At 38.5% G+C, this 21326-nt stretch overlaps 2 protein-coding genes across 4 annotated transcripts in view; both read left to right on the top strand.

Annotated features, from left to right (window-relative positions):
- Positions 1-1064: 1064 nt before the first annotated feature.
- Positions 1065-16318, top strand: kif3b (kinesin family member 3B). Of its 3 annotated transcripts, XM_073875056.1 has the most exons (10): positions 1277-1533; positions 1619-1757; positions 2089-3606; positions 3690-3791; positions 4204-4326; positions 11214-11332; positions 13364-13480; positions 14246-14351; positions 14501-14718; positions 14815-16318. In XM_073875056.1, the coding sequence occupies exons 3-10, from the start codon at positions 2179-2181 to the stop codon at positions 14921-14923; spliced, it is 2322 nt and encodes a 773-aa protein (XP_073731157.1). In that variant the 5' UTR covers positions 1277-1533; positions 1619-1757; positions 2089-2178; the 3' UTR covers positions 14924-16318. The 3 variants fall into 3 exon arrangements, with proteins under 3 accessions (XP_055045346.2, XP_073731157.1, XP_055045347.2); XM_055189371.2 differs by lacking the exons at positions 1277-1533; positions 1619-1757 and adding an exon at positions 1065-1241; XM_055189372.2 differs by lacking the exon at positions 1619-1757.
- Positions 16319-18540: 2222 nt separating this feature from the next.
- The window catches only part of LOC129431463 (uncharacterized), a 3186-nt gene continuing 400 nt past the window's right edge, over positions 18541-21326 (top strand). Inside the window, exons 1-9 of the mRNA XM_073875708.1 lie at positions 18541-18583; positions 18806-18934; positions 19179-19661; positions 19783-20007; positions 20102-20260; positions 20372-20466; positions 20583-20633; positions 20722-21103; positions 21196-21326. The exon at positions 21196-21326 is cut by the window's right edge and continues 34 nt beyond it. Coding sequence (XP_073731809.1) covers positions 18541-18583; positions 18806-18934; positions 19179-19661; positions 19783-20007; positions 20102-20260; positions 20372-20466; positions 20583-20633; positions 20722-21103; positions 21196-21326 — 1698 coding nt within the window. The remainder of the gene's footprint in view (positions 18584-18805; positions 18935-19178; positions 19662-19782; positions 20008-20101; positions 20261-20371; positions 20467-20582; positions 20634-20721; positions 21104-21195) is intronic.

Below are 21326 nucleotides of genomic sequence, written 5' to 3'. Positions count from 1 at the left end.
ACGCTTTAAATGTATTGTGGAGTATTTTCTGTTTCCTGGTGGATCATCAAGACTATTGGTCCTCCTAGTTGTCAATCAGTAGTGTTGTGCAATTGCATTTTTTTTTAAAAAGTCGAGAAAGCGGTTCTTTTCTAAAATTCGAGAAAATCCTCTGCTATACCTTTAAGTATAGTATTTGCTGTTTTATCCATTCACAGTAGTTTAAGGGATAGTTCACCCAAAAATGAAAATTCTGTCATCATTTACTCTCATGTTGTTACAAACCTGTATACATTTCTTTGTGCTGATGAACACGAAGGAAGATATTTTGAGAAATGTTGTAACTTACCGAGCCCTAAAGGTGACATTGGAGTAAAAAAATCTAAAGTTTAGTTTCATGTGCTCACGGGAGACCTCCATCTGCATTTTTTTATTTTATTTAGTTTTGCGTGCTCACGTGAAACTATCGCATGCGCACATGAAACTAGGGGCTCCGTAAACTGATCATAAGCTCCATTCACTTACATAATAGGAAAAAATAATACTATGAAAGTGAATGGGGTTCATGATCGGTTTAGTAACAAACATTCTTCAAAATATCTTTCTTCGTGTTCATCAGAACAAAAGTAATTTATACAGGTTTGTAACAACATGAGGGTAAGTAAATTCATTTTGGAATTAACTATCCCTTTAATACTACAGAATACTGTAGTATGCCTTAAAGTGTAGTAATTACCACAATTTACCACATTATACAATTTATTGTTTATTATAGTAAATAAATACTAAACCATACTACGTCATTTACGACAGTTTATTAATTCACTACACTTAATACTGCATAATACTGTAGTATACATGAACAAAGTAGCCTACTTATAATATATTGCAGTTACCCTGCAGTGTAATATAGTACACTAAACAGTTTACAGAACCGTAAAGTATCAACTTTCTTCATTAGCCAGCTGAGACCTTGAAAGTCACACAGAAATCAATATAGCATGAAGGTAATGTTTTCAACTGGTACTGATGGAGAGTTGAATAAACTGTGGTTTGCATCCCGTCCTGCAGGGGGATCAGTGGATCTCCTCAAACAAATCTATTATTACAGGAATCGGATAGACATGGCTGACGGTGGGATACGGCTCATTTTGCATATCTGTAACGCCTGATAGATTTGACAGCTATATGCATCTGATGGATAGGAAGGCTTTGGTGATGTTGGGCGTTATTTTCAGGTTAAATCTTTGAGGATGGCAGAGGTGAGCTGAATTATTTATTTCGAGAGCGCGTGTAAATGAAGCGGTTTGTTTGCCGTTGCCAGGCCGATTGTTTCGAGTCTCCGAGGAGATTTGATCCTCATTGATCCGTTTATTTGCTTAAACTGTTAAACATTAGCGGGATTATGATATGAAAATGCAGTTAAATAGTATAACTCCATTTTAAACAATGCCCTTTCGACAAAAGCGATTAATCTTCCCTTATATTTGTGTCCTGTGATTTGTTTATCGCTGTATTTGTCTCGCTTTCGTACATGGCAACCGAGACTGACAGGTAAATAAAGCCAGATATGCAGAATTAAAGTCAGGTATCTGAGATTTAAAGAGGATCTAATGTGAAGGATCTGTTCTGCTCTTAGCATTGCTGCTACAGCTAATGTAGATGAAGGATTGTGTAACTGTTATCTAAAAAACAAAAAGTAGATAGTAGAGGTAACACAACGGAGAAATGCATACACATCACAGCAACTGACGTTGGCTGCTTGCATAGAGCTTACAGTAAGTGTAATATTATTCAAGGACGCCATTAAATTCAAATTTCGGCACCCCACCTTTTATAAAAAAAAAAAAAATATGGTGATATTTTATATGATTATGCATGATGGATACTATGGCATTAAATGTTTGTTCATGGTGTTTTTTACCGAATGCAGTTACACTTACAGTAAGTTTGGCCATAAGGTATTTATTACCATATTTTTTTATATTAAGGTTACTGTCAAAAAGTGTCTGAATCAATCTGAATTAACTCAATATATTTCAGACTTATTGTTTTCAGTGATTCTATTTCTTTACCATTGTCATATCACAGCATTTTATTTTTTTGCAGGCTCTGCTGCTGGCAACACTATCACTGTGACATAATCCTACAGATATTTTAAGGCAGCACTTGCACCAAAGTAATCCAGAAGCTGTCAAAATGTCTAAAAGCAAGAGCTCTGAAACCGTAAAGGTGGTGGTGCGCTGTCGCCCCATGAACGAGAAGGAGCGAGTTGCCAACTTCGAGAAGGTGGTTTCTGTAGATGTCAAGTTAGGGCAGGTGGCCGTACGCAACCCTCGAGGTGCGTCCTCCCACGATCACCCTAAGGTTTTCACTTTCGATTCAGTCTACGATTGGAGCTCCAAACAGATGGAGCTTTACGACGAGACCTTCCGCCCGTTGGTGGACTCTGTGCTGTTTGGTTTCAACGGGACCATTTTTGCATACGGTCAGACTGGTACCGGAAAGACCTTCACGATGGAGGGGGTACGAAACGACCCCGATAGGAGGGGCGTCATACCCAACTCCTTTGAGCACATTTTCACGCACATTTCGCGCTCGCAGAACCAGCAGTACTTGGTCAGGGCTTCATACTTGGAGATTTATCAAGAGGAGATCAGGGATCTTTTATCGAAGGACCAATCTCGCCGTCTGGAGCTCAAGGAGAGGCCTGATACGGGCGTTTATGTTAAAGACCTCTCTTCATTTGTCACCAAAAGCGTTCGGGAGATCGAGCATGTGATGAATGTCGGCAACCAGAACCGATCGGTTGGTGCAACCAATATGAACGAGCACAGTTCCCGCTCTCACGCCATCTTTGTCATCACAGTCGAGTGTAGTGAGCTGGGCCCTGACGGAGAAAACCACATCCGGGTTGGAAAGCTCAACCTTGTTGACCTTGCAGGAAGCGAAAGGCAGACGAAGACTGGTGCACAGGGTGAGCGCTTGAAAGAGGCCACCAAAATCAACCTCTCCCTCTCCGCTTTAGGTAATGTCATCTCGGCGCTGGTTGACGGACGAAGCACGCACATCCCATACCGTGACTCTAAGCTTACGAGGCTTTTGCAGGATTCCTTGGGCGGAAATGCCCGAACAGTTATGGTAGCCAATATTGGACCCGCCTCCTACAATCTAGAGGAGACGCTGACGACTCTACGCTATGCCAATCGAGCTAAAAACATTAAGAATAAGCCCCGTGTCAACGAAGATCCCAAGGACGCTCTGCTTCGAGAATTTCAGGAGGAGATTGCCCGCTTGAAAGAACAACTGGAGAAAAGATCCGGCAAAAAGAGGAGGAAAAGGAGGAGACGGAGAGTTGGAGAAGGAGGAGAGGAGTTGGAGGATGGGGAAGATGATGATGAAGATGATGATGATGATGATGAAGAGGAAGGAATGGACGGGGATAAGAGCATTACGGATTATTGGCGGGAGCAACAGGAGAAGCTGGAAAAGGAGAGGAGGGCTATCATGGAGGACCACAGCCTGGTGGCAGAGGAGAAACAGCGACTGCTTAAGGAGAAAGAGAAGAAGATGGATGATCTTCGCAAAGAGAAAGAAGCATCAGAGATGCTGACAGCCAAAGTTAAGGTATGTAAGAGTAATATCTGGTTGAACATAGCTTAGATTTATCAGTGTATACGTCTGGTTTATCTGTTTTTTGTCATTTTCAGGCCATGGAGAGCAAGCTGCTGGTTGGTGGGAAGAATATTGTAGATCACACCAATGAGCAACAGAAGATTCTGGAGCTGAAGAGACATGAGATAGCAGAACAGGTAAAGTATCCAGAGACTGAGTTGGACTGCATTTCAAGGTTTCAAAGGCTATTTGAGCCTCTGTATAGTTTGAGATTTTTTGATTTCTGATAGTAGCCGAAGTGCTGATCAAAGCATTCATTCCTATTTTCCCCCACCACGACTGATTTGCACTGATGGACTGTTTTTACACACCCCCAAATAAAACTCGGATAAAATTAGTAACCTCTCACTGTGTTTCAAGGTCAATACCGCATTTACATCGCAACACAGTGATTGGCCAGAAAGATGATATGGAATCAGATGTATGATATTGCTCAATATAAAATGACTAAGTTTGTGAGATTTGGTACACTTTGCATTGAATGCAATGATGACGTTAATGTGATTATTTTAAAGGTTTAATTCGTACATGTCTAATGTGTGTGAGCAGAAAAGGCGGGAAAGGGAAATGCAGCAGGTGATGGAGTGTCGTGATGAAGAGACGCTTGAGCTGAAGGAGACGTACAGTTCACTACAGCAGGAAGTTGACATCAAGACCAAGAAACTTAAAAAGGTATGTGTGCATACAGAAAGTCTGAGGCTAGCTCTGTGTTCCAACCAGATGCAACAAGCGATAATATATATTTTTCATGTTATTCAGACTTTTGTCCTAACCAGCCATGGTGTTGGTATGCGGCCTTTGTTTACATTTAATTCGTTTTCGTTTTAAAGGGACACTCAACTTTTTTTAAAAATATACTAATTTTCCAGCTCCCCTAGAGTTAAACATTTGATTCTTACCATTTTGGAATCCATTGAGCTGATCTCCCGGTCTGGCGCTACCACTTTTAGCATATTTATTTGTTCATTTTTTACTCATTAATGACAAGTTACTTGATTGGTGGACAAAAAGGAAGCTGATTTACTCTAAGGGCAACACTGTCATGACGGCAACCTTCTTAAAACGGATGCCATTAGGCCGGCTGGTCATTAAAATTTCCTGCGTGGGAACAACACACTCACTGGTTTTAAACCCCTGCCCTACTAACAACCTCTCTAGTGCAAGGAAATGTCAGAGCCGTGCATATTACAAGCTCATGTGCAAGGAAGAGTCCGAATCATGTGCATTACAAGTTCAGGTGCTAGAAGGAGTCCATGACGCGTGCATTCAGGTCCGAACAAGAGTCCAAGACATGCGCATTAAATCCAGGTACGTGAGAGAAGAAATACGCACGCGCAAAATCACGCCCACAAATCCCTTTAAAGCAGGGGGTGTCAAACTCAAGGCCCGCGGGCCAAATCCGGCCCGCCCCCTCATTTCATCTGGCCCGCGAGAGTTAACAAATTATGTTAATTATGTGGCCCGCGAGAGTTTACAGATTATTTTATTGTTATTATAAGTTTATTTTTTGCAGTTTATTTCCAACATTGACTTTTTTTGCAGCCACCAAAACTAATTTTTGTCCCGCCAAAGTCTTTTTGATGTTGATAATGTTGATGATTGCATGAGAAAGAACGTGCAGTGCCCCGCACGCGCGCACTACTAGAGTGGGCGTGTCTGAATGCGAACGCTGCAGCCTACGGAGGGCACATTTCCAGGCTGCATACGTCATCAAGACTGTCTTGTTTCAGGATATTAACAATTATAAAGTTAAATATTATTCTTTGTTTATAGTAAATAGTTGTAATATTCGTATGACTTGCGAATGTAATGGTCAGTTAACTTATATAATCCAGGCTTGATGACGCTGCCTATGCGACCTCCGCATATGGAAACGGCCAGTATCTGCTCGTGCTTTCTCTCCCTCTCTCGCGCACGCTCACGCGGATCCAGCAAGGAAATGTTTTCCGTCTCGTGTACAGAAATGTTTCGCGATGTCCAGCTGGGATTAGTTTACACAGCGTCTACTCCCCGCTAAATACGCGGATAATGACTCATCTGAACTGGGGTGCGTTCTCCGATAACGTTGTCTCTTAGCGCGCTACGAAGACTCTTAAGTTAAACCTTAACTACAGGTATACCTTTCCTACGTGTGTTCTCCGAACTATACCTTAGGATGTTGCTTAAGATAAACCTTCTTAAGTTCGACCTTAGCGGGTGCTGTCCATGGTGGAGGTGCTGAATAGGTTGATATCGATTGCTCGACAATCAATTATTCACTTCATGTAATAGGTTTCGCTGCGTTATGAGATAGCGGTGTTCTTTATTAAAGAAACATTTTAGAAATAGTTCAAGTTCAATTTATTAGGAATATCTGGTAAAAAACATTTCAAATTGGAAACAACTAAATTCAACCTTCTATATTTTTATTTCAAACCCGTGCAAAACCCGCAACTTTATTTCCAAACGTATCATGTTTGAACTGCTCCAATTCATCCGCTATGCCTTGAAAGGATCATTTATATTAGGGTTTCCCAATAAGTGCGTTGCACAGGGGAATAAAGTGGGTTGTGCAAGTACTTGGCTGTGCATTACACTTAAAATAAAACAAACTGCTGTTGTTCATTAGTTCACGCGTTTATTGTGCTTGGACACTGTATGCACAAGCAGCGCGTTAACAATGCGGATAAAGCTTAATGGACGCATTTCTGGAGCCTGTCTGTCTAAATATAACATATCAAATATTATATAATAGCCTATAAATATATAGTATGATTGCTTTAGATTTTAGCTTTGATTAGTTTTAATGTGGAAATTTTGTTGACCTTAGACTATACAAGCAGTAATCAAGTGCACAGTTTATTTTGAATATTTATAAAGAATATGGCATGCAGTTGCCTCAAAGTTATAAAACATTAAAAAACTTTGATGCAAAGTCGAATTAACATTAATAATCATAATTATTTTTTGTAATTTTACCCGATTTATTTATGCAGCTAAAATACTAGCCGTTAGACTAAGATTTAACGGATATGAAATGCACAAATGAAATAGTAGGATTCGCTGTATAGCTGCCAGTTTCACCAACTCCATCACCCAAAATATATTTTTTAAATAGTTTCTTAATCCTGTAGCATTTAATAGTTCGCAGTTGATGTCCCTTTGGAAAACATAATTAAAAATCTAACAACCATCAATGTAATGATGTCTAATTATGTAAATGTTTTATTCTTTAAATATAAAAATATTTGCCTAATTAAACACGGAGTTTTTTTTTTTTTTACAAATATTTAGTTATATAGACTACAATGTAAGCTTTTAAGAAAGTGATGGCCCCTAGTGGAGATCATGTGGGATAAGGTATAGCTAAGAGTGCTCCAGACCAACCTTCCGAACGAACGACTTACAGAAGTGATACGTAACAAAGAACGTTTCGGAAAACACGTATTAGCGATAAGGTACCGCTTAAGGTACAACTTAAGAACGACGTAGCGTTAAGGTAGTTTCGGAGAACGCAGCCCAGATTACTTTTAATAAACGATTGAAACTATTGATCTGTAGCCTACAAGACTGAACTCATGAGACGTCAGTCAATCAGACACTCAAAGCCAGGTAAAAATCACAGCTTTTTTGTAAAGAGGGCAATAAATGACAAGCCAGAGTATATTTGTCTAATAAATGCATATTGTGGTGGAGATTTAAAACAGATTAGTATTTTAAAATGCCTCTCATTTTCTTACCTGCACAATGAAGGATAACAGAACATTTTGAGTGTACTCACACACAACATGTGTTTTTGTCACCACAATTATTTTAAAAATAATCTGTAGAATAGTTGTACTCTATACACTTTGTCATTATTTGCCTGGGCTTCTACTTTCAAAGCTAGGTATTAATTGAGTTATTAACAAAACCAATTGTAATCAAATGCAGAGAAAAGTATGCAATGTACAGTAATAAAAGAGTTGATACATTCATACAGTCCTTCAGGGCCGCGGGAAGTCATTTTGAACAGGGGGTGCTGTGATTTTTTTTCTCCAAAAACACCTGTAAGCCTATAGGCCTATTTAAAATACATTTTAAAAATAAATACATTGAGTTTCACTACTTTATTGTCATATACGTAATAATATTAATTAAACTTCACAAGTTTCAATGTCCATGCGGACAAAATTATTTTACTTTCGTTTTTAAGTAAGGATCACAAGTCGATTAACAGTGGTAAAAGCTGGCTAAAAACATTCTCACAGTAACATACCTAGTACATTTTTATTTCGATCTTTTCACTAAACAGTACTATTATTGTATTTTTTGAACTTATAAATAATTCATAAATTGAACCAAAATAATAATGGGTTTAGTTCGGATATTGTATACGTTTTGTAAAGAAATACATGGTGTATAATTAAATTTTTAGAATATATTAGGCTTTATATAAGGTTTGTACTCTAAAAATACTTTATTTGTAACAAGAGATAAAGAATTTACGAACCTGCAGAGAGCAGAAGCGTTTCAGCACTCGGACAGCGCAATGTTGAGATTTTGAATGTTCAGTGACATGACATTAATACTGCCAGATTCAAACGTCTGTCGCGTTGGTTGGCTCCGGACGAGCTCAGCGCTGTCATATATCAACACAATGCAGTGTTTTCAACCTCATAATGTTTATTTTAGATTTCAAACATTTAAATACACATAAGCACTGGTAAAACAATAGCCTACATTTACTTTGTAAAATACACAATGATGTCTGTGGAAGCAGCAATAAAAATCAATTCAAATAAGATAATAATTTGCAAAGAATAAATAAATATTATTTTCAAATAATAATAATTTGCCGACGTGTGTTATTATCAGACAAACACAGTGGAAGCAAAGTTTACTCTATTGTTATAAAGGTTATAATGATACCTGTTTGAAAGACGGAGACGCGCATCTGTCAATCAGCTATAACAGAGCAAGCGAGGCCAGAGACGAACGTGCTCTTAAACAGAAAATACTATATGGAATAATTTGTGCATCTTTGAATAACGGTAAGAATACATTTCCTTTAAATATAATTTTGTCAAGAGATAATAATGTTTTTCCACTTTTATTGCTTATTTAGACTGCGGTTAAAAGCGTGTTTGGCGCATTTAGCTTACCCCAGAGTTTATTTCAGTAATATTGCTGTTTTCCCGGTAATAATAATAATAATAGTAATACAATTTACATCTCAATTCTGCTTCCTTGACTGCTTATTAATTTTATTATGCTGTAATGTTAAGTTATGTGGATATTTATTGCCATACGTTCATTGCCGTTATATGAATACTCTTGTCTAATATTCAAATTATATGCGGAATAATGCGTACATCTTTGAATAACTGTAAGAATACAGTTCCTTTGAAAATAATTTTTGTCAAAGTTTTGAGAAATATTATTGTTGTGAGCATATTTATTGCAGACGTTTATTGCCGTTCGTCTATAATATGGAAAATCATATAGCCAATATATAATGTTACCCTTCTGACCACCAGGCTAGAGATTTTAAACATCCGTAATGCACATTTACTAGTCTATCAAATAATATCTCATGATCTATCATCATTACGCTGTCTAAATGTTGCTAGTCAGTTTCTGGTTACCTGTGCAGTTGCATAGGCTATTGAGTGTTTTATGGAGGGCTGCATTTAAAAATCTGTCGTTCCAAAGCGAGATCTCAGTGTGTATTATTCATTGATGGTATAAAGTTAAGCCCCTTCAACAATACGCCTATACGCATATTATCAACGCGCTCCTTCCCCTACTCTAGCAAAAGACACTCGACACCCGGTTGTATAATAGAGTCCACAGTCTCTCATGAGTTATGGGACGAATGCCCAGGGATTTCAGAATTTCTGTGTGGGCATGCATCAGCGAAAGGTATGTGAGTCTTTTCTGGATCATGGTGCTGCGTATGTATGTCACCAATAGACGCAAGGCGGAGAAAGTGCGCTCGGATGAGGCCACGGAGATGGGTAGGCACAGACAGTAATGAAATTAAAATCCCAAATACACTTAATAACCTACGTGTGTCAAAAATAATGTCCTAAAATAAAAATTAATATATAAATTGTGCAAAATATTTTTACTTAAAAAATCTCCCTCTCGCCAACAGGGGGTGCTGGAGCACCCGCAGCACCCCCACTTCCCGCGGCCATGCAGTCCTTCAAATACACCCGGCCCTTTGAAAATAACCGTAATGCTGATGTGGCCCGCGATGAAATTGAGTTTGACACCCCTGCTTTAAAGGATTAGTCCATTTTCTTAAAAGAAAAATCCAGATAATTTACTCACCACCATGTCATCCAAAATGTTGATGTCTTTCTTTGTTCAGTCGAGAAGAAATTATGTTTTTTGGGGAGGGCATTGCAGGATTTTTCTAATTTTAGTGGACTTTAATAGATCCCAACATTTAGTAATTGGCTCGGCACTTGACAGTTTTTTTCGGCGGAGTTTCAAAGGACTATAAACAATCCCAAACGAGGCATAAGGGTCTTATCTAGCAAAACAATTGTCATTTTTGACAAGAAAAATTGCAAATATGTACTTTTAAACCACAACTTTTCGTCTAGGTCCGGTCCAGCACGACCTAACGTAAATGCGTAGTGACGTAGGGAGGTCACTTGTTACATATATAAAACGCACATTTGCGGACCATTTTAAACAATAAACTGCCACAAAAACATTAATTAGTATCAGTTGACATACAACAATGTAGGAACGGTCCTCTTTCAAGACGCTTGTAAACACTGGGGCGAAGTTTCGTGTTCGTCCGCTGTGACCTCTTGACGTATTGCGTGGGGTCAGCTGGCGCATCACGACGGGATCTACATGACGAGAAGTTGTGCTTTAAAAGTGTATATTTGTTATTTTTATTATCAAAAATGACAATCGTTTTGCTAGATAAGACCCTTATGCCTCGTTTGGGATCGTTTATAGTCCTTTGAAACTCCGTTGAAAAAAACTGTTAAGTGTTGAGTTAAGTTTTAAATGTTGGGCTCTATTAAAGTCCATTAAAATTAGAAAAATCCTGCAATGTTTTCCTCAAAAAACATAATTTCTTCTCGACTGAACAAAGAAAGACATCAACATTTTAGATGACATGGTGGTGAGTAAATTATCTGGATTTTTCTTTTAAGAAAATGGACTAATCCTTTAATGTGAGCAAAAGAACGAAATGCATATGTTAATGTGAAACTATGATCATAATAATAATGACTATCGGCAACTATCGTCATGAAAGCCTGCTATTGGCGATATGTCTGACGATTGTCGGTACACAATACTATCATCTATCGGCACAACCCTATTGCATGTATCGTTCTGTAGAAGCATCTGTGTGTGCATAAAGTAACATTGCCATCTACTGGCCTTGGCACGCATAACAATATGGCCTTTTTAGTGGTTGGTTTGCTGATCCGTGTAAATGAGTTTTGATAAACATGGCATTTAAAAAAAAAAAAGCAAACTCTATCTATTTTTACTACATGGTTGTTGTGTAAACGTAGCCTTAAACGTCTTGTAATTTTACTTTTTTTCTCTGCACTTTCCTCTAGCTGTTTTCCAAGCTTCAGTCGGTAAAGGCAGAGATTCAGGATGCTCAGGAAGAGCATGTTAAATACAGACAGGAGCTGGAGCAGACACAGAATGAGCTGACCAGAGAACTGAAACTCAAGTATGTGAACATGTTATCAGCGGAGTTCCTCTTCCATTATCCCATTACACTCCCTCTCTTTGCTTGCTTGCTTTCTTTGCTTTACCCATTACGGTTCTGCATTTCCTTTTATTCCTTCTATTACCTATTAACTTTTTTGTATTAAAAAGAAACAAAAATCAAGTTATTAAGCAAGTACATAAAGTCACTGATGAAAACTGTCTTCACACTTTACCACCCGATTCAAAATGGTAAACTTATAAGAGGGATTTATAGTTTGAAGTTGAACTGTACTTTTTTGTGGTAATTGCCAGTCTGATGTCATTTTGACGTGACTTTACATATGTAAAGATGACTAGCTGTGTTTCTACAGGCATGGTAACATTTGTGAATGCAGTGGTCAGTGCCTGTTTGAGATGTAATGTAGACACTGAATTTTGAAAATGAACCTCTAAAGCACTCTGAGCTAATATTACGCATATTACAACTGCTTGGATATCTGGACTAACCAACTGCTACATTAGTAATGTAGATGTAATGGAGATTGATACTGCACACACTTAAAGCTGCAGTGTATTGAGGTTGTGTCCATTAGGGTAAGATATATTTGACAGACTGTTGTTAAAGGATTAGTAAATTTTCTTAAAAAAAAAAAAAAATGATAATAATTTACTCAGCACCATGTCATCCAAAATGTTGATGTTTTTCTTTGTTCAGTTGAGAAGAAATAGTTTTTTGAGGAAAACATTCCAGGATTTTTCTCATTTTAATGGACTTTAATGGAACCCAACACTTAACAGTTTTAATGCAGTTTAAAATTGCAGTTTCAAAGGACTCTAAACGATCTCAAACGAGGCATAAGGGTCTTATCTAGCTAAACGATTGTTATTTTTGGCAAGAAAAATAAAAAATATGCACTTTTAAACCACAACTTCTCATCTTCCTCTGCCAGCGCGATCTCACGTAATACGTCAAGAGGTCACGGACGACGTCTCGAAACTATGCCCCAGTGTTTACAAGTGTGGAGAAAGAGCACCGTTCCGACGTTGTTGTATGAGGAGTTATACAAATTAATGTCATTGTGTCAGTTTATTGTTTAAAATGGTCTGCAAATGTGCGTTTTATATACGTTACACATGACCTTTCCACAGCATTACGCAATTACATGAGGTCACGCTGGCACGTCACAGGACCGGAGGAAGACGAAAAGTTGTGGTTTAAAAGTGGATATTTTTTATTTTTCTTGCCAACAATGACAATTGTTTTGCTAGATAAGACCTTTATACCTCATTCGGGGTCGTTAAGAGTCCTTTGAAGCTGCATTAAAACTGCACTTTTAACCTGATAAGGAACACTGTGCCGTACTCGGTACACCCCCTCCCTTGCATGTGAGGGAGGTCATGCGGCACATCGTTGTAAAGCTTAGACTTTCGGGATTCCATTAAGCAAACACAAAAAGCATAATATGATTTTTAGCAGTCATAAAACTGTAATCTAGTTGTTAGTTACCTGAACCGGGCGGCGCCGATTTAGGATATTTACTTACCTTCAAAATCTTCCCTCTATCTGCTTCGGTGAAATTGTCCAAAAGAATTGTTCATAAATCCCCAAAAGTCCAAGGAAATGGAATATCCAAGCTTTTTAATCCAAAACGATTTGTTCATCTCACAATCTTGACGTTTCTGACCGAATTACGATATAAATAGTGTATACAATTAGTTCACTAACGGACATTCGTTCGAATCTCACTTTTCATTCATGATTTATAATGAATACATCGGATGTCACGTTTATTGTTTATTGTGCAACGTCTGAAGAACAAATACGCCCCCTTTTGGAATTTCAGCCGTTCCATAAGAAGCTACACTGCATTAAAACTGTCAAGTGCTGGGGTCAATTAAAGTCCATTAAAATGAGAAAAATCCCGGAATGCCCCCCTCAAAAAACACAAATTCCTCTCGACTAAACAAAGAAAGACATCAACTTCAGAAAATTCAGATGCCGCTTAAAATCTACACAGTGGACCTTTAACATTTGTGTTCTACTCACCAGACATCTGATAATAGAGAACTTCATCCCTCTGGAGGTGAAGAACAAGATTGTAACAAGGGCCATTTTTGATGAAGAGGACGACACCTGGAAAATGACACCTATCACCCGTATTCAAAAGTATGATCAGGAAGCGAATTAACAGAAAGGGGCGGTTTCCCGGACAGGGCTTTTCCTAGTCCCAGACTATAATGCATGTTTGAATTGCCTTCATTTAAAAACATTTTGCTTGTCTTAAAAGGGACATTTCATAAAGCTTTTTAAGATGTGAAATAAATCTTTGGTGTCCCCAGAGTACGTATGTGAAGTTTTAGCTTAAAATACCATATAGATAATTTGTTATAGCACTTTAAAATTGCCACTTTGTAGTTGTAAGCAAAAATGGGTGTGTCTTTTTAAATGCAAATGAGCTGATCTCTGCACTAAATGTCAGTGCTGTGGTTGGTTAGTGCAGATTAAGGTGCAGTATTATCCCCTTCTAACATCACAAGGGGAGCCAAATTTCAATGATCTAGTTTTTCACATGCTTGCAGAGAATAGTTTACCAAAACTAAGTTACTGGGTTGATTTCTTTTCACATTTTCTAGGTACATAGAAGCACTGGAGACTCAATTATAGCACTTAAACATGGAAAAACTCAGATTTTCGTGATATGTCCCCTTTAAAATATATCAGTGCCATTGTTTTGTCTTAAGATGCACACTGGTGTTGTTTTTGTAAGGCATGTTTGTAAAAATATAGCTAAGGCCTATTCCTGGATTAATCTAAACCCTGTCCGGGAAACCATGCCGAAAGTTATAAATCAGCCTAATGACTCGCTTATATATCTTAACCGAACCTCATCATTGTAAAAATGTGTAGCTAAAATATTTCTTTGTTTCTCAGTGATCAGCAGATGATGAAAAGGCCAGTTTCTGCAGTCGGGTACAGTCGGCCTCTGAGTCAGCACGCTCGCATGGCCATGTTGATGCAGCCTGATGTCAGATACAAGGTATGCTAACACAGTTCCCATAATTCCAAGAGCGCAACACAAAAGCTCATTTACAGCTTCCTCATGCTACACAATGGTGCTCTGGAGAAACGGATGGGTCAGCTTTCCAGTTCTTTTGCCTTATTTTGGATTTATGTTTTATCTCCCAGGCTGAGAATATCTTGCTGTTGGAGTTGGATCTCCCCACACGAACCACAAAAGATTACGAGGGGCCGGTCATAGCACCTACAGTAGCTGCAGCTCTGGAAGATGCTCTGAGGGAGGAGGATGAGATCCAAGTGGATGCCTCTGGTCTCCATTCCAGCCTCGGTTTGGGGTCTGGCCTTTGTGTTTCCTCAGCTGGGTTCTCAAAGAAACCAAAGTCAGGGTAAAAACTGTACCCCTCATTACATTCTGTTTTCTTTCATCGTCCTTTTGTTAATCCTTCCTTAACATACCTTTTCCTCCCATAATCTTCTCACAGCCGCCCTAAAACTGGCAAGAAGGTGAGCACCCCCACTTCAGGTCATAGCCCCTTGTCTGGCTCAGGGTCCCCTCTGTACCCGCAGTCCCGTGGGCTTGTGCCCAAATGAAACCGCTCCTCTGTGAAACCCTCCGCTTGTCCTCATGTGGGCTATTTGCAACTATGTTCTTAGTTCTGGAGGACCAAAAGACTCACAAGCTGCAAGTCATGGGACAGTTTTGATGGATGTCATGGAAGATGGAACACGTCTTGTTTAACCTTACATGATTGGCTTACATTTAAAATGCTGATTGTGTCGTAATACAAACAATGCAAAAGATTTTCTAACTACCTTGTTTTTAGATGTCACATTGGCATCCCACAAAAAATGTTACACCACTTGATCAATTTGGATTTAGTGTGCACTTCAGTAAAATGTTATGTGTTTATTGTCTGTGTAAATGTCTGTGTGTGGGTGAGGTCAAAGGTCAAGACGTTAGATACATGTCATTTATGGGAACGTTTTATGTGGGTGCTATAAGTCCACTTTTTCCAGTTGTAGGATTAACCAATTTTAGCTGGAGATTTATGCTGGTCCACTGTATTTGTTATCTGACAAGAGCATTACGTCATTGGCCAGATCCCAAAACAATCTCTTGGCAGAAGCAGGGCCGATAGAAGATGCAAGTAAGATGTTTTTCAATAGGCTGTTGTTGCAGTCAGCGCTGTATCCTGTAGTTGCTGTGTTTTTTCCAGACTTTCTTTGAAAGGATGGGATTTGGGAGGAGAGGTGGGGTTAAAGGTCATCACACACTAAAAATATCAGGGTTCAAAGGTGCCTTAGTTTCTCATTAAATATGGAAGTGAATACAACTCCCATTGGTCTGAGAGTCCCTTGACCTGATCGCTAAATATTGTACCCCAAATGTGTGAGCCAATTTGCTCTTTTTAACACATGCCTCCTAAATACAGAATTCTTTCAGTGTTACTTTGTTTATTCAGGTTTGTATTTAATATTTAGATTTCATAGGGGTTTGTTAACACAAAGTCTTAAATAAGTGATTGCCCCTCCTTTAACTTACCCTTGTTGGTAATACCATTGCCTGCTGCTACCGTAGGGTTCTATCACCCCTTGTGACAAAGCATACAGTTTATGTATATTAAGATGTAGGTAAATATTTCTGCATTGCAAATAAATAATAAATAGAGCATCATTTAAAAGGCTAATTTATGACCCTACTAGTCAATTTTATAAGCAATTGTAGATACTTTTTAATGTTCTTATTTTCTTTGCTTAGATTTGTATTATTTTTGAATGTATTATTTAAAGTTCTGTACAAATTTATTTTTGCATACGAGATTTAAGTATCATTTTCACTTGATTCAACTGATTTCTTCTGTTAATCAGAATACATCAAATATTAAACGCAGCTCATCAGAATCTGTATAATCCTTATGCTGATACTCTTATAGTGGTTTACACTTTAAACATTTGTAATAATAAATTTTGAATTTCGTAAGTGAACTCTATGTAATGAATATTCATGTTGGACTCCTCCAGGCTGTATTAATATTGCATAACTCATTTGTTTCTAGTTAAAAGATTGTTTGGCATGACTTAAAACAACTATTATAGGGGTGATTGATATTGCAGGTACATTTGGTGTCCAAAGACATTATTTCATCTGCTTTTTTCAAATTGTTATATTTTACATAATTTTAATAATTTGGTACTCATGAATCACATGACAGGACGAAAAATTCCACCCTGGATTCATTTAGGCCTCTCTGCATCACGTTGATGGGATGAGCGTGGATATGCTTAATGCCAAAAGAGGTTGGATGCACTATTGTGCAGACACAGGCCGGTGATGTTTTCTTTGAAGACCATATTGCTGATAACAGACATCATGAAACATAATTCTGTATGTTAGTTTTACCTGTAAAGAGGACAACTCATGTGAAAAATTGACTTGTGTCATCAAACTATGTCTGCTTTAAATGCCCCTATGTGATTTAAATGAAAAAAAAGTTAGATTCTGTTCAAATAAAACATTTATTGGTGAAAAACAGGCTTGTGGCATTAAAAGGACAAATATATTAAACTAAGTTTATTATTATATAAATTAAATTAAAATTAAACTACAGTATATAAAAATGCACTTCCCCTATTTAAGTTTTGAACATGTAAATATACAAAAATATATTTATTAATAACCTGTGTAACTTAGGCACTGCTCAATTGTTATGTGCGCTCACAGAGGAGACGATCGTGTATTGTATTGTGACGTCATAATGCTGGCGTTCCATAGAATGGTATATAAAGCGCAGCGCGCAGAATTTCAGTCACTCACTCATGCAGTGGTTATCTGAGCAGATGCAAAGAAAATCACAGAGAGAGACAAAACCTTTACAAAGCGAACAAAGCTTTCAAAACTTATCGAACATCATGTCCTCATCACGTTTACCCTTCGAGGGAAAAACCGATGAGTTGAAAGATGTCCATGGACTGGAAGTTAGCGGTTGTAGTGATCGGTTCCCCGAATTGATTCACTTTCGATCGTGGGATCCATCGCTGGCCGTTGACGGAAAGATCATGAAGGTGTCTCGACTGAGGCACGCTGTGGACGAAAGTTCAACAGGTGAGATGCAAAAGACATTTATGCTGATATTAGATAACTGTTAGAAAATCTTTACTTTTAGTAGATTAGCGCACAAATACGCATTGTTTTAATGCCTAACTGGACACGGTTTTCGGTCAATTAAGTATATCAGGGTTGCCTCACGCATTTGGCGCGAGACACGCTCTCACTCTGCTGAATAACAATCCAGCCTAAAGAAAATATAGATTATTTTGTGAAGATGGAGCTTAAAGCACCATAGCTTCTTATCTGGATCTAGATTAAAACACCAGAGATGATGCACTAGTTTGACAAGTGTGCTGTCAGGACATCTGGAGCACTGGGAGGTTTCCTGATGTGCCGCTGGGCATTGTGGGCCGACTCGCTGTTACAATAATAAAAATCACAGTAACGTTAGGCCGACTGTGTTTAATATCTTTGGTTCTACTTGCTAACTGCTGTTCAAAATACAAAATAGTGTATCTGCCTGCTTTAAAATACACAGCCGCGTGAGCCGAGTAGGACTTTTATCTGATCAGAAGCCAAACAAGAATTCCCTTAATTTAATTTAAATAATTCACATTTATTTGTATGGCGGATTTCAAAATGAATATTGTTTCAAATTGTCTTTACAGAAAATGCATGATTAATATATTAGAAAATAAAGGTGATTACCAAAATTAACATGTATTAAAGGAATAATGGGGTGATTGTATTATACATGCGAGTACTCCCCCCCCCAAAAAATCTTGCCACAACCCTGAGTATATTAAAAAGTACATGAAAATGTCTGAATATCAACTTAAATATCACACATTATGTTAATTCTAATGAGAAAATTGGATAAATGGTCACAATTTTCTTGTATTTTCAGTTTATTAACTTTGGGAAAAAAAGAGAGAAAGATTGTGCAGGAATACACAAGTTTACAAACACAAGTATTTTCTCATTTGACCACTTATTTAACATTATGTCCTCAGCTGGTTGGCCCCTCACCAACACCGAGGCTGGGACCAGTGAGTGTAAAGATGCCCATGGACTGGACGTCTGCGGGAGCAGTGACCGATTCCCCCAATTGATTCACGTTCAATCGAGGGATTTGTCGCTCTCCGCTGATGGAAAGCTCATGGAGGTGTCCCAGACACACACTGTGGACGAAAGTCCAAAAGGTGAGATGAACTGAACGCACAAACTACATTTATACTTTTATTACATGGAAGACCTGTATTTAACATGTATATAACCACCTAAATATCACACATTAAGTAAATGGGTTAATTTTCGCACAGTTAAATCTAACATCTGTAAATATTAAAATGGGGTCAGGTCTTCATTGTGCTAGGTTAAGCAACATGTACTCATCTGACTACTTAACATTGCGTCCTCATTAGGTCCGTCCCTCAACTACACCGAGGGACTGGAAGCTAGTGTTCGAGGTGGCCGTGTCCCTGATCTGAATAACATCCAGTCACGGGATGCATGGCCCTCCACTAGCAGAAAGCGGGAAGACAGCCCAAATGGTAAGAACTGAACATGTAAACTACATTCAAGCATTTTTAATGAAAGCGGTGTAAAACGGCAAAATACAACAATAGATAACATACAACACATTGGATGAGTATAAACATTTTCAAATAAATCCATTTTCCAATACAAATAGCATAATCTACACAACAATAGCATTGAAAACAATACAGTATACACATAGTCACAATAACAGCTTACATTTCTTCTAATGTACAAATGTTTGGTTCTCTGTTTCAGTACAACGTGGTGAAGGGAGGAATGGCGCAGGGATCTGCGGGTTCATGAAAGGAACTTGGATGGCTGCAAAGCGCCATTTCCTCAGCCGCCACAAAGTGGAGCCTTTCGCTCCACCACTACAACCGGACACAAGTTTATTTAATCCAAGGCTGTCTGTCCCGTGTGCATCCGATGCACGTCCGGTTATTAATGACAGTGCAGCTAGGGTTTGGTCAATGCCAGGCCAAACTTCTGACGCGGATCTCATTTCTGGAGCGGACGTCAGGTCCCATTCGGACAAGTCCCATTCGGACAGCACGTACCCTTCGTACAGCTTGTCCCTCTCCGACTATGGCTGCGGAGTTATTGGTGAGCCAGCACCAATGCTGTTTACCTTAAGCAGCGATTCTTTCCCTGATCGGTCAGAAGCATCTTGTATGGCAACTGACAGCAGCTCCAGTGAAAGCTCTTACAAAACATTAACTGTTGATCAAGGCATAAAAGGTAAGATGAAATGAGCCAAATACACCAAGATAGAGCCAAATACAAGCTGCAACAAATAATTTATATTTAATCTGTGATCAGAGATCTTTTTTTACTAATTACATTTTGCTCTTCGATTTAGAGCAAGCACTATTTTTTCCTGTCGATGAGTGCGGAGCGGATCAGAGGAAAGATGTTGACAGATCGAAGCTGTTCAGCCTTAGCAGCGATTCTTTCTTCTATCAGTCGAAAGAATCTCGTCTGTCAACTGAAAGCAGCTCCAGTGAGAGCTTGTACGAAACAAACACTGTTGAAAACAGTACAAAGGAAGAACCCACAAGACTGGACAGTGATCATGGCATGAAAGGTAAGATGAAATGAGCCAAATACAAGCTGCAACAAATAATTGATACTGTGATCAGAGATGTTTTTTACTAATTACGTTTTGCTTTTTGAATTAGAAGAAATTGCCACAACGAAAAAGCAGACAGGAATCGGTGGGTATTTTAAGAGAAAGTGGGATAAAGCAATGCAAACCTTAAACTGCTGTTTTAAGGGTAAAGTGGAACCGATGGAGGCATACACAACTTCTAATGAAGCTCTTTTTGAGCCTACAGAGGGTGAGTCTGATATAACTTGTTTTTAGTTCATGTTTCATTTTATCACATTGCAATTGTGGTTCATGCAAGACAATCAAATAACTCATAGACAATATTATCATGTGTTGCCAGGAGTTGTGGAATCTTATTATAAGTTTGGCAAATTGCTGGGAGAAGGAGGATTTGGATTGGTCCGTACTGGTACCCGCATTTCTGATGGCAAAGAGGTAGGGTGCTCTTACCAAATTCAAGAAACACAATATACACTATGATACACAATATGATCACTACAATATATATATAGATTAAATGTCATGTATGAGGACTTTTTTTTCTTTTGCAGGTTGCCATTAAAATCATTTCCAGGCGGCTGAGTAGAGAGACCATTGTTATTGTGAGTGTCAAATCTTGTTGAATATATAATTGCTTGTGATAATATACATTTTATCTTAAATTTGCTCTTTTTTGTCTTCTCTCTTTAGCCGGGCTATTCCAAACCTCTGCCTGTAGAAGTGGCACTATTGATTAAGATGAATCAAGCTCCCATAAGTCAATATGCCATAAAAATGTTGGAATGGTTTATAGACTCACAAGACATCGTGATCATTATGGAGTACCCTCAACCCTGCCAAAGCTTGAGCCACATCATGAAACGCAATCGTACACTGAGTGAAGAAACCGCTCGTGTAATAATGCGTCAAACAGTACAGGCAGTAATAAACTGCTATGATCACGATGTCTTTCACAGCGACATCCATCCAGGCAACTTCCTAGTCAACACAGAGACGTTAGACACCAAGCTGATTGACTTCGGCTGTGGTCAGCTGTATACTGATGGCGTCTACAAAAGTCATAAGTACATAGGTGAACTGGCATTTTGTTTTCCTATAGCACAATGTGGAATTTTTTTATCCATTTTACAGATTTCCTCAACTCTGAAAATGCTTTGCTTACAGGGCTAAAAGATTTCATTCCACCGGAAGTCAGAAAGAACCGGAAGTTTCACGCCATCCCAGCAAACGTCTGGGGTCTAGGAATGGTCCTGTATGAAATGGTTAATGGATACAAGTCGTATGTGAAATCCAAA

This window comes from Misgurnus anguillicaudatus, chromosome 13 (genome assembly GCF_027580225.2).
Source record: "Misgurnus anguillicaudatus chromosome 13, ASM2758022v2, whole genome shotgun sequence".
Lineage (NCBI taxonomy): Eukaryota > Metazoa > Chordata > Actinopteri > Cypriniformes > Cobitidae > Misgurnus > Misgurnus anguillicaudatus.
Note: the sequence above shows the minus strand (reverse complement) of the source record. Positions and strands in the feature narration are given on the sequence as shown.